Source organism: Malaclemys terrapin, chromosome 1 (assembly GCF_027887155.1).
Source record: "Malaclemys terrapin pileata isolate rMalTer1 chromosome 1, rMalTer1.hap1, whole genome shotgun sequence".
Classification (NCBI taxonomy): domain Eukaryota; kingdom Metazoa; phylum Chordata; order Testudines; family Emydidae; genus Malaclemys; species Malaclemys terrapin.
Window position 1 is genome coordinate 137,319,338 of NC_071505.1, and position 12,407 is coordinate 137,331,744.

The following is a 12,407-nucleotide window of genomic DNA, read 5'->3' on the forward strand; positions in this document are numbered from 1 at the left end:
GGGGATGGAGAGTTTTGTCGTGGCGTATATTGATGACATCTGTGTCTTTAGCCAGACCCGGGAGGACCAAGTGTCCCAGGTTAGACAAGAAACTAGAGCCATATCTATTTGGGCGACACTTCACTGTGTACACCGACCATTCTCCCCTGACCTGGCTACACCAGATGAAGTGAGCCAACACCAAGCTTTTAAGGTGGAGCCTGCTCCTGCAGGATTATGACATGGACATGGTCCATGTGAAGGGAAGAGCCAACATAATAGCGGATGTGTTGTCCTGGAGAGGGGGCCCTGAAGCTCCCCAGGTCACTGATTAGAGTGACCCCACTCAGTTCAGTCTCAAAAGGGGGAGAGATGTGACACAGTAGGGAGCAGGGTGGACTGACCTGGGAATGTCATCTAACTTTACTAGGACTGTCTGCATGGGGGATGGGATAGCAGGGGATGACTTTACTTGAGGGACGATACCTCAGCCTGTAACCTGAGCCGGGAGGGGGGATGGGACCGGGAGGGGGGATGGGGCCAGGTGACACCTTTGCCCAGGAAACTGGACAAAGGCTGGAGGAGGGGCCAGGGGTGGTGGTGGTGGAAGGAGATGGCTGCAGTGCGGTTTCAGTTGAAGCTAGCTGCAGGGTTGGGGTCTAAGCTCCCTGACCCCTACCTGCTGAGGGGTCCTGGTTGTATCTGCAAGCTCTGCTTGGGATTGTGTTCCTGTCATCTAATAAACCTTCTGTTTTACTGGCTGGCTGAGAGTCACGGTGAATCGCCGGAAGAGGGGGGTGCAGGACCCTGACTCCCCCACACTCCGTGTTTTGCCGCTCTCTGGATGGGTGAGAGAGAACTTCCTGTGCTGACTCAGAGTTCTCTCCACTCACCAAGATGGCGTCTGGCTGGGGAAACACCCTGTTGTTCATTGCCAAGGAGCTCACACTGTGGCAGTTTGGCCTTCATGAGGTAGGGGTGGCAAAGTGCCAGAGATGCCTGCATTTGAGCTGTTTCCTACAAGGCCACCTTTCTGTTTGGTACCACAATTGCTGCGATGGGCTGGTTTAAAATTCTATTCTAAGTGCCTCTGTTAGACTTGTTGTAACACACACCTACACAGCATCTTCAGGTGGGATTTTACCTTTGATTGCCCCCTCCCCCACCCACTTTCCGCTCGACGTTGGCTATGTTGTTTTCCTGGTTAACTTGCTGCTGTCTCCTGGGCAACTGGTGTCCTATGGCCAATGTGCTGCTCTTCGCTGTACAGATGAGACGGGTTTCAACTGTACTGACTATTAAGGAGATTCTCTATTCTGACTGATGGAAATAGCAGGGACGCTGCGATTCTCTCTAGCTCCCAGACTGATTAATGCAGCCTGTGCTGCCTAGAGTTACCACACAGGGCAGTCCTAGCACTGGCCTTGACCGAGAGTCCTGGAGTGGGTCGTTACCTACACTACGGTATCTGAGATGGTCACTCAGAACCTATTCAGTAAGTGTTAAGAACAAACTCTAACAGGGTGAACAGGAAGCCCTCTCAGACTCTGCTGCCACTGATGGTCACATCTGAAGAAGGAAGCTTCGTGACACACTCCTACCACTAATGTACCACTGCCGTTCCCACTCCGTTCAGGAAGCCCTGAGCAGTCTGGGTTCCACAAAGGGAGCAAGGTTTGTTCCCTTCCCTTTTGGATAAAACTAACCCCAATGGTAACATCCCAGCTCTGTGGTTTTAGTGGCCTGGCTACAATTGGACACATATAGCTAAGGGGTTCAATTTTAGATATTTCTTTTTTTCCATATTTATTTTCTTAATTGGTTTATCAAATGAGCAGCATTCAAGGCTCACTTTTATTTGCCAAAAAAGAATAATTTTTCATACTGTTCTGCCCTACGCCAAGGAGGGTGGTTACATGATGATCCGAGACTGAAGCGAACATGACATCAGAAGCGGACTCGTCTCTCATATATGGTCACAGCCGGAGTTTTAGAATTGTATTGGATGTTTTAGCTGCACAAAGTTTTAGATAAATCCTCTGATAATGTCTAAAAAGGTGAATATTGTTTCTATTGGTTCCTTCTGGCAGCTGATGCCAGCCTCTGAATCTATATATTTCCCTTCCACTGCTTTGTTGTCACTTGTCAGACACAGAGGAGCCCTGGTAGAGTATTTTGGTGCAGCCAGTGCAGTGTCAGAAGGGGACAGCAAGTCCGGCTGGCAATGAAGGGACATCTCTCCACTCACCTGTTTTTGTTTCTTCTCTTTCTTCATGACACCATGGGTAAGTGCCTGATTTATTTTACTTTATGAGTTGGGCCGACAAGAACTAGAAAGAGAGTTTTGAATCCACTAGAAATGGGTTTTTATTCCAGACATCAATGAAACAAAGGGAAAGCAGGCAATTGGGTTTAAGTAAATGTGTGTGTGTAATTATCTCCCCGTTGGTTATTCTGAGAGAGGAAGTTTATATATTTGCAATAATCATAGCTTTGACCCAGTCCCAGACAGTTTATACTTTATAAAAATACCCCAGTCTTGTAGCACTGTGAGCTCGGAGTTGGTTTTAGTGAACTAATGGCTTCAGTGCTTAGACATTCCTGCTAAACAAATGAACCACAAGAAAAGGAAAGTGGGCTTCTCTGTTGTGACCTCCAGGCTCATCCCCCATCCAGATCTGTACCTGTGTATGAGACCTGTGAATAATTCCAGATATACAGTCCATACCATTTAAAATAACACTGCTGTCCTGTGTGCGTCCAACTTGCTGGGCACCTTCAGCAGGATGTAAGTGATGCATTTGTCAGGACATTGAACTGTCCAGTAGCAGACTGTTTCTGTGAATTGCTGCAGTCTGAGATGCTGCTGTTCTGTAGCTGCAGTATGAACGGGTGAAGCTGAAGATGAAAGTCAGATTTTAGAAACCTCAAATATTTAGCTAGAGACAAACTGTTGTACCACAGCTGGTATGTACAGATCACAGATAGCTCTGCAACGTCTCTGTGCCTCGGAGGGTAGGTGCTGAGGACTACAGAGCAAGGGATTTTTTGGAGTGGAGATTTGTATCTGAACTTCCCAAGAAATTCACACAGAAGTAGCTGGAGTTTGATCTCATGATAAAACTGAATTTTAGCAGAATGAAACCACAGAGAATTCCACTGGGATTCCTGAGTAACCAAATTGCCATGGCATGGGCCATGTGAAACCAGGGGGCCCTATTCTCCCTGCAGGGTGGATTGACTCTCATTACCTACAATGGGTGGAACTCATACCCTGCAGGGAGAGAAGGCGGCCCTGGACTCCACTGGTCAACAGTCTGGTCAGAGTAATAATAGAGGCTGGTTACAACCTTCCTTTTCTTGTCTTTAAATTTGACTCCATGTGGAACAGGAATGTCCCCATCACACTTGTGTCCAGTTAAAAGTTCATAGCCCAACAGTCCATGAGAATGTTTTTCAGTTTGATTTAAATGCATCTTAGAACGGCTGCTGAACTCCCTGCCACCCTCCCTCAATAACGGAGGGTTCTGATGTGCCCTGGCCCCCAGGATGGAGTTACTGCCCCTGTTACTGGAGAGGGAATGTGCTTTATAAAAACTGAGCATAAAATACTCATCACAGATAAATCTGCAGTTACAGTTTTTAACCAGCAGGTAAATGCAGATGGGGAAAAACATTTTTTCAAATTCCTTATGAGAAATATTTAAAGATTTGAAGCAGGTAGAAGGGGAGGGGTCTGGGAGGAGCAGTGACTCAGACAGAGGAGGAAGGAAAGTAGCATTGAGTGGCAGGTGGGCTGTATATTGGACAGGGGGGTGGCACTGAATGGGCAGAGCAGCAGCAAGTCTGAGGGGAGGGGGAACAGGATAGTGGGATATGTCTGGCTCGCCATGTTATGTTCACAGCATAAACACAGAAGTTAGATAAACATATGAAATACTCTTTCTGGAAAGTTGCAATGTAATACAACTTTATTACTTAGAATGTAGAACCCTAACACACAAGAATCCGAAAACAGAGAGAGAGACAAAGCAGGCTGCTCCACAAGGCAGAGAGGCACAATTTACCCCATCTAGGTTTAGGTGGGCTCTCTGCAATCTGACTGCTGAAGGCCCAGATTGCCGCTTCCTTACAAAGGGCTCAATCCCTAGTCTGCAAACAGGACCAGAAAGCCCCTTACTCTTAAAGTGGCAGCAGGTTGTCATTTTAATAGTTTTCAATACACCACATCCCCTTTCCAGGCAGGAGAGGTTGTTGGAAATGGGTGGAGGAGCTAGTGCAGGGAGAGGTGGGGTGGTGGAACATGTTTTCAAGTGAGTGGTGGGGGAGGAGGGTCGAAGGAAGGAGGAGATGGGGTGGTGAGGAGTCTTTGAGAGCACTGCTGCTGTGAATTACACAGCAGTGACGGTGCTCAGCATCCACCAGCCCAGAGAGCTCAGAGGGGAGGAGATACCTCATGCTGCCTCCCCAGTGACAAGCCTAACTGGGGGATCAGGGAGTAAAGCCCAGGGTCCTTGTGTGATACTGTCCAAGCCAGAGGGTTTGGGCTCTGTGCTATCTGAACCCCTGCTCTGTGTCTGTCTGAAGGTGCTGATGAGCTGAGGCTGGTGAATGGAAGCAGCCCCTGTGCCGGGAGAGTGGAGGTTAAACACCAGGATCAGTGGGGGACGGTGTGTGATAACAACTGGGACATGGAAGATGCTGAAGTGGTTTGTAAGCAAATGGGATGTGGATCTGCTGTCCGTGCCCATGGCCGGGCTCATTTTGGAGAAGGAACTGGACCAACTTGGCTGATTCTAGCTAATTGTGATGGTGACGAGTCAGCTCTCTGGGACTGCAGACATGAAGGATGGGGTGCATTCCAGTGCCATCATTCTTTTGATACTGGAGTGATCTGCTCAGGTAAGAACTCGGTCAACCTGGCTCCATAGAAAACTCCACATGAGGGAGAAGGGACTGAACCCAAAGTGTGTGACATTCCTGGTGACTTAGATCTGGAGGGTGCCCTGCACTGAGGCAGGGCTGGCTCTGGCCTTTTGGCCACCCCAAGCGCACACACACACAAAAAAAACCAACCCTGCAGCGTGGCCGGAGCCAGGGTGCAGGGGAACTCCCTGCACTGCAGATGTGCCCCAGCTAGCGGGGAGGGGGAGAGAGAGAGAGAAGGGGGGTGGCCAGGGCTTCAGCAGGGCCCTGCCACGCGGCCCCTCCCACCGCACCACCTGCCGGGTGGGCTCCGCCCCGCTCCGGTCGGCTGGGAGAGAAGGACGCCGGCTGCCCTGCGGGGCTTGCTGCAGGGCACTCCCATCCTCCGCGCCGCCACCCCCTACAGGGTGGCTGGAGCGGAACAACAACAACAAAAAAAGCGGCCGTGCCGCCCTAGGATTGGGCGGAATGCCGCCTCGTACAAGCTGCCGCCCCAAGCACCAGCTTGCTCACATGGTGCCTGGAGCTGGCCCTGCACTGATGTCTGTGTGGAGCTGACCAGTCTCTCCCTGAGCTCCCCTGGGAAAACTGGGGATAAGCAGGCTGTGCCATCCTCTGGACAGGTCAGGCAGCTGTCATGGAGTAAGGGTGGGGTGGGGGGCATCCCCATTAGCAGGTCTGTGCAGGTAGGTGCCTATATATAGAAGCCCAGTGTCTCCCTAGGGCAGCAGCAGGGCCGCCCAGAGGATTCAGGGGGTCTGGAGCAAAGCAATTTCGGGGGCCCCTTCTATAAAAAAAACTGCAATACTATAGAATACTACATTCTCGTGGGGGCCCCTGCGGTAGCCGGGGAAAATTGCCCCACTGGTCCCTCCCGCCCCCACCGGCCGGCTCTGGGAAAAATAAACATTTAAAACCCTTCTGCATCTCGGCACAAACCCAGTTTTGAGAAAACTTCTTTTCAAGTCACCTTTACAAGTGTGACAAAGTTCCTCCTCTATCTTGGTGGGTCCTGCGCTTATTGGCAGATTTTCTTGCCTCAGAGATTCACCATGTGGGTTGGGGAACAGCCCAGAGACCTTCCCCTCTGGAAGAACCCGCAGTCCAGGTCAATTGGGAGGTTTGGGGGGAACCCGGGCCCGCCCTCTACTCTGGGTTCCAGCCCAGGGCCCTGTGGACTGCAGCTGTCTATAGTGCCTCCTGTAACAGCTGCATGATAGCTACAACTCCCTGGGCTACTTCCCTATGACCTCCTCCAAGCACCTTCCTTATTCTCACCACAGGACCTTCCTCCTGGTGTCTAATAACGCTTGTGCTCCTCGGTCCTTCAGCAGCACACCCTCTCAGCTCCTTGCGCTTCTTGCTCCCAGCTCCTCACACTTCCACCACAAACTGAAGTGAACTCCTTTTTAAAAACCTAGGTGCCCTGATTAGCCTGCCTTAACTGATTCTAGCAGCTTCTTCTTAATTGGCTCCAGATGTCCTAATTAGCCTGCCTGTCTTAACTGGTTCTAGCAGGTTCCTGATTACTCTAGTGCAGCCCCTGTTCTGGTCACTCAGGGAACAGAAAACTACTCATCCAGTGACCAGTATATTTGCCTTCTACCAGACTCCTGTACCCCACTGATCTGGGTATGTCACATATCCCTCCCCGCTGCTCAACGCCAAGGGGTTGGGCAGCTTGGGACGCCAGACAGTGCACACGTGACAAGCCATCGGCGTTGCCATGACGGCTCCCTGCTCTGTGTTGCACACGGAACTGAAAGGTTGGAGGGATAAGAACCATCTGGTCACCCTTGTGTTCCTCTCCTTGTTCCGGTGCATCCATTGAAGAGGGGCATGGTCGGTCACGAGGACAAATCTGCGCCTGAGCAGGTAGTAGCGCAATGTTTCCACGGCCCATTTTACAGCGAGGCATTCTCTCTCCACCACTGCATATTTTTGTTCCCTTGGAAGGAGTTTCCGACTGAGGTATAGAGTTCCTCCTCCCCGACCATCTGTGATAGAACAGCCCCCAACCCTACTTCCGATGCATCCGTCTGCAGGATAAACTCCTTGGTGAAATCAGGGGCTATCAGTACGGGGTTACTGCAGATGGCAGTCCATAGGTCTGTGAATGCTTCCTCTGCTGTGTCAGACCATCTCACCAGATCAGGTCCACGGGCTTTCACTAGGTCTGTCAGGGGGCTTGCCCTTGTGGCAAAGTGGGGGATAAATCGTCGGTAATACCCCACCACATCTAGGAATGCCCGGACTTGTTTCTTGCGACTTGGTCGGGGCCAATTTTGGATGGCCTCTAACTTGTTCACTTGGGGTTTTACCAGACCTTTTCCCACAATGTAGCCAAGATATTTGGCCTCTGTAGCCCTACAGTGCACTTGGGAGGGTTTTCTGTAAGGCCAGCTCGCCTGAAGGTATCGAGGACTGCCTCCATCTTCTCCAGGTGGGTTTCCCAGTCTGGGGTATGAATGACCACATCGTCCAAGTAGGCAGCAGCATAACTGTTATGCGGGCATAATACCTTGTCCATGAGGTGCTGGAAGATAGCTGGGGCCCCATGTAGTCCAAAAGGGAGGACAGTATATTGAAAAAGACCCTCTGGTGTAGAGAACGCAGTCTTTTCCTTTGCGTCTTCTGCAAGGGGAATCTGCCAGTACCCCTTTGTCAAGGCTAGGGTAGTCAAGTACCGGGCATTACCCAGATGGTCCACTAGCTCATCTATGCGAGGTATGGGGTACACGTCGAACTGGGATACTTCGTTTAGTCGCCGGAAGTCATTGCAAAAATCTTGTGGTGCCATCAGGTTTGGCCACCAGCACAATTGGGCTGGACCACTGACTGTGGGATTCTTTGATGATCCCCAACTCCAGCATTTTTTTTTACTTCTGCTTTTATTTCCTCCCTTTTTGCCGCTGGCACCCGATAGGGCCTCATTGTTACTCTGGCCCCAGGGTTCGTGACGATGTGGTGATATGTCTCGGTTGTTCGACCCGGTTTTATCAAGAACACATCTTGGTTCCGGAAGATCATCTCAGACACCTCATTCTTCTGGTCTGGTGTTAAATCGGGAGACACTCTCACCTGTTTGGAAGGCTTGTTTTCCTGGGTTAGGTCTTTTTGGACCGTTGTGCATGCATCTTGTGCATGCCAGGGTTTCAGAAGGTTAATGTGATAAATCTGTTCTTGTTTTCTGCGTCCTGGCTGCCGCACCTTGTAGGTTACTTCCCCCATGGGTTCAACCACCTCATAGGGTCCCTGCCATTGGGCCAGAAGCTTGCTTTTTGCCATGGGTACCAACACCATAACCTGATCCCCTGGTTGGAACTGTCGCACTTTTGCCTGGCGATTGTAATGGGTTCGCTGGGCCTCCTGTGCCTTCTCCAAATGTTCCCGTACAATAGGGGTAACCCGGGCTATCCGGTCTCGCATCTGCATTACATGCTCGATTATATTTCTCCCCTCATTGGGTTCCTCTTCCCAGATCTCTTTGGCGATATCTTGTATGCCACGGAGGTGACGCCCATATAATAACTCGAAGAGGGAAAACCCAGTTGAGGCCTGTGGTACCTCCCGGATAGCAAACATAAGGTAGGGTAGTAGGGTGTCCCAATCCTTCCCGTCCCGACTTACCACCTTCCTTATCATAGCCTTGAGGGTTCGGTTAAACCTTTCTACCAACCCATCAGTCTGCAGATGGTAGACCGAAGTTCTCAGGGTATGTATATGGAGCAGCGTACAGAGGTCCTTCATTAGCTTTGACATAAATAGGGTTCCTTGGTTGGTTAATATCTCCTTCGGTAGCCCCATTCTGGCAAAGATCCCCACCAGCTCTTTGGCTATAGTTTTAGAGGCCGTGTTCCGCAGGGGGACGGCTTCTGGGTGGTGAGTAGCATAGTCCAAAACAACAAGTATATATTGGTGGCCCCGAGCCATCTTCTCCAAGGGTCCCACTAGGTCCATGGCTATTCGCTTGAAGGGGACCTCTATGATAGGGAGGAGTACTAAAGGTGCCCTCAAGTGGGGATGGGGACTGTGCAGCTGACACTCCGGGCAGGAGGCACAGTACCTCCGCACTTCTTCATGTACTCCAGGCCAGAAGAACCATCGTAGGACTCGTGCCAGGGTCTTCTCGACCCCCAAGTGCCCCCCCAAAAGATGACTATGAGCAAGACTTAATACAGTGTTCTGGTGTTTTTGAGGTACTAGGATCTGCTGTACCTTCTGCCCCTGTACTTGTGCAACCCGGTATAAGAGATCCTTCTTCATTATGAAGTAGGGTCCTGGTCCCTGGATTTTCCCTTCCATGGGGACCCCATCTATTTCAGTCACCTCCTTCTTAATGTTGTCATACCTTGGGTCTTCTGCTTGGTCCTGTCCAAAATTTCCTCTCCCGGGGCTAATCTGCCCAAGATCTAGGGGCCCAGTCTCTGTTGCCTCTACTGGTTCAGAAGCATTAGGGTGGGGGTCAGACTCAGGTGCTTCTCCCTCCTGCGTGGCCTCCTTTTCAGCTGCGTGGGTCCGCCTACCTACAAGAGCGACCCTCTGGCTTTGGGTCAGTATTCGGGTTCCCAAGGCCTTAGCTGCCCTTCTTTCCCTTTTTGCCTTTCTACCCTGTCTGGGAGTGGAGAACAAATCTGGGGATATTTCAGAGAAGACTGAGGGTTGATAGTCTGATGTGGATGCCTCACCAATTTTAGGGTCCCCATCTTTCTCGAATCCCCCTACTGGGAGTAGGTTTCCAAACCCTGGGAAGTCCCTCCCTATGAGCACTGGGTATGGGAGTTTAGGGACTACACCTGCTGCTACCTCAGTAGTGTTCCCTTGGATCTCGATTTTTACTGGGATGGTGGGGTAGTAACTAACTGTCCCATGGACACATGTTATCTCCATACGTTTAGCCTTCAGCAGCTGACTACGCTTCATGAGCTTCCCTAAGATAAGTGTGATAGCACTCCCCGAATCAACCAGTGCCGTGGTCCCTACCCCATTTAGTTTCACTGGTCTGGTATACATATGTGGGGTTAGTGAGCCCCCCACAAGGTGGATTAGGGAGCATGGATCTGCCCAGTTCCCCAGGTTACACTGCATAGGCTCCTCAGCATTGGGACACTGTGCAGCTATGTGTCCCCACTCCCCGCAGGCATAACATCTGTATGGATCCCTAGGCGTTCCCCTGTCTCTTGGTTTGGGCAGTCTAACATCACGATCCTCTTCTCCCTCAGTGCTCCGACTCTTTGAGGCCTCTGATGGGCCTTAAGACTCTCTCTTTTTCCACCTGGGCCCTCCTGGTGGCCCAGTCACCCAAACTTTAGGGCTTGGTGCTGCTAGTTTAACCTGGGGTGCCTCTTCCTTAACTGGTCGGGTCAGCTCCCTCGCTGTCCTTCGCCTCTCTACCAGGGCGACAACCTCGTCATAGGTGGAAGGTTCGTTCTCGCTTACCCAGGCATGAAGGTCTGGTGGTAGTCCCCTTATGTATCGGACTATGACCAGAACCGCTAGTATTTCTTCCGGACTCCGGGACTCTGTTTGCAACCACTTTCGTGCGAGATGGATGAGGTCATACAATTGGGACCGCGGGGTTTTGTCTTCCTGGTACCGCCAACCGTGATACTGCTGGGCCCGCACTGCTGTCGTTACCCCAGATCTGGCCAGGATCTCTGCTTTCAGCTGGGGGTAGTCTGCCGCAGCCTCTTCAGGCAGATCATAGTAGGCCTTCTGGGCCTCCCCACACAGGAATGGGGAAGGATGCCAGACCACTGATCTCGAGGCCAGGCCTCCCGTAGGGCTGTCCTCTCAAAGGCCAGAAGGTATGCCTCTACATCATCCTCCCGTCTCATTTTCTGCAGCCAATGGCTGGCCGTATGAGCCGCGTCCCATCATGGCCACGATTCAGCTCTGTAAGGGACTTTACCTGGTTTACCAGTTCCCACAACATAGCTCGGTCTTGAGCAGCCTGGTCCATCAGCAGACGATTAGTCTCTTGCTGCAGCCGCCCTGCCTCCTGTTGAGTGGCTGCCTGGACACTGGTAGCCTCCTGCTGGGCCGCCGTAGCTTGTATTAGTGCCCGCACTATGTCATCCATTGTGGTAAAAAAAAATAAACCCTCTCCCTTTTTTTTTTTTTTTTAAATCACCCTCCTTCTTCCGCCGCTGTGCACCCCAAGATCCCACCCCTGACACCAGTGTGACAAAGTTCCTCCTCTATCTTGGTGGGTCTTGCGCTTATCGGCGGATTTTCTTTCCTCAGAGATTCACCATGTGGGTTGGGGAACAGCCCAGAGACCTTCCCCTCTGGAAGAACCCACAGTCCAGGTCAATTGGGAGGTTTGGGGGTAACCCAGGCCCGCCCTCTACTCCGGGTTCCAGCCCAGGGCCCTGTGGACTGCAGTTGTCTATAGTGCCTCCTGTCCAGCTGCATGACAGCTACAACTTCCTGGGCTACTTCCCCATGGCCTCCTCCAAGCACCTTCCTTATTCTCACCACAGGACCTTCCTCCTGGTATCTGATAATGCTTGTGCTCCTCAGTCCTCCAGCAGCACACCCTCTCACTCTCAGCTCCTTGCACCTCTTGCTCCCAGCTCCTCACACTTGCACCACAAACTGAAGTGAGCTCCTTTTAAGACCCAGGTGCTCTGATTAGCCTGCCTTAATTGATTCTAGCAGCTTCTTCTTAATTGGCTCCAGATGTCCTAATTAGCCTGCCTGCCTTAACTGGTTCTAGCAAGTTCCTGATTACTCTAGTGCAGCCCCTTCTCTGGTCACTCAGGGAACAGAAAACTACTCATCTAGTGACCAGTATATTTGTCCTCTACCAGGCTCCTGTACCCCACTGGTCTGGGTCTGTCACACAAGGTATCACTGGTTCTCACATCAGCTAGTGCTAAAAGGCATTAAAGCTCATTAAAAGGGTTGGACAAATATTTTCCGTGAAAACTTTTTTTGGATAAAAAACTAGGGGTTTTTAAAAAGCAGAAAAAATCATGGACAATGTCTGCTTTCCTTCAAAATTTGTTGTGGTTTTTTTAATTGAAAAGCTGAAATTAGTCTGCCAAAACCTGAACATGGTTTGGGGTTTCAGAAGTGTGTGGCCAAATATTTGCTGCTTGTTGTGTTTGATTGTTTAAAGAAACAATAAAAAAATTCTGCTTAAAAAAAATCCAAAACTTTTGAACCACCTCAGCTTGTGACCAAATGCCTGATCCCATCCAGTCAGAGATTTTTCCAGGTTTCTGATACTCTGCTGGCTTCCTTGACTCATATCTGTCTCCATAACTTTGGGTTCATTTAGGTTAGAACATAAGAACATAAGAATGGCCACACTGGGTCAAACCAAAGGTCCATCCAGCCCAGTATCCTGTCTGCCAACAGTGGCCAATGCCAAGTGCCCCAGAGGGAGTGAACCTAACAGGTAATGACCAAGTGGTCTCTCTCCTGCCATCCATCTCCACCCTCTGACAAACAGAGGCTAGGGACACCATTCCTTATCCATCCTGGCTAATAGC

The 12,407-nt window shown here is 50.8% G+C and overlaps 1 protein-coding gene across 1 annotated transcript in view; it reads left to right on the forward strand.

Annotated features, from left to right (window-relative positions):
- Positions 1-2,203: 2,203 nt before the first annotated feature.
- LOC128843625 (antigen WC1.1-like) overlaps positions 2,204-12,407 on the forward strand; it is a 106,121-nt gene continuing 95,917 nt past the window's right edge. The window contains exons 1-2 of the mRNA XM_054040603.1: positions 2,204-2,264; positions 4,567-4,881. Coding sequence (XP_053896578.1) covers positions 2,204-2,264; positions 4,567-4,881 — 376 coding nt within the window. The remainder of the gene's footprint in view (positions 2,265-4,566; positions 4,882-12,407) is intronic.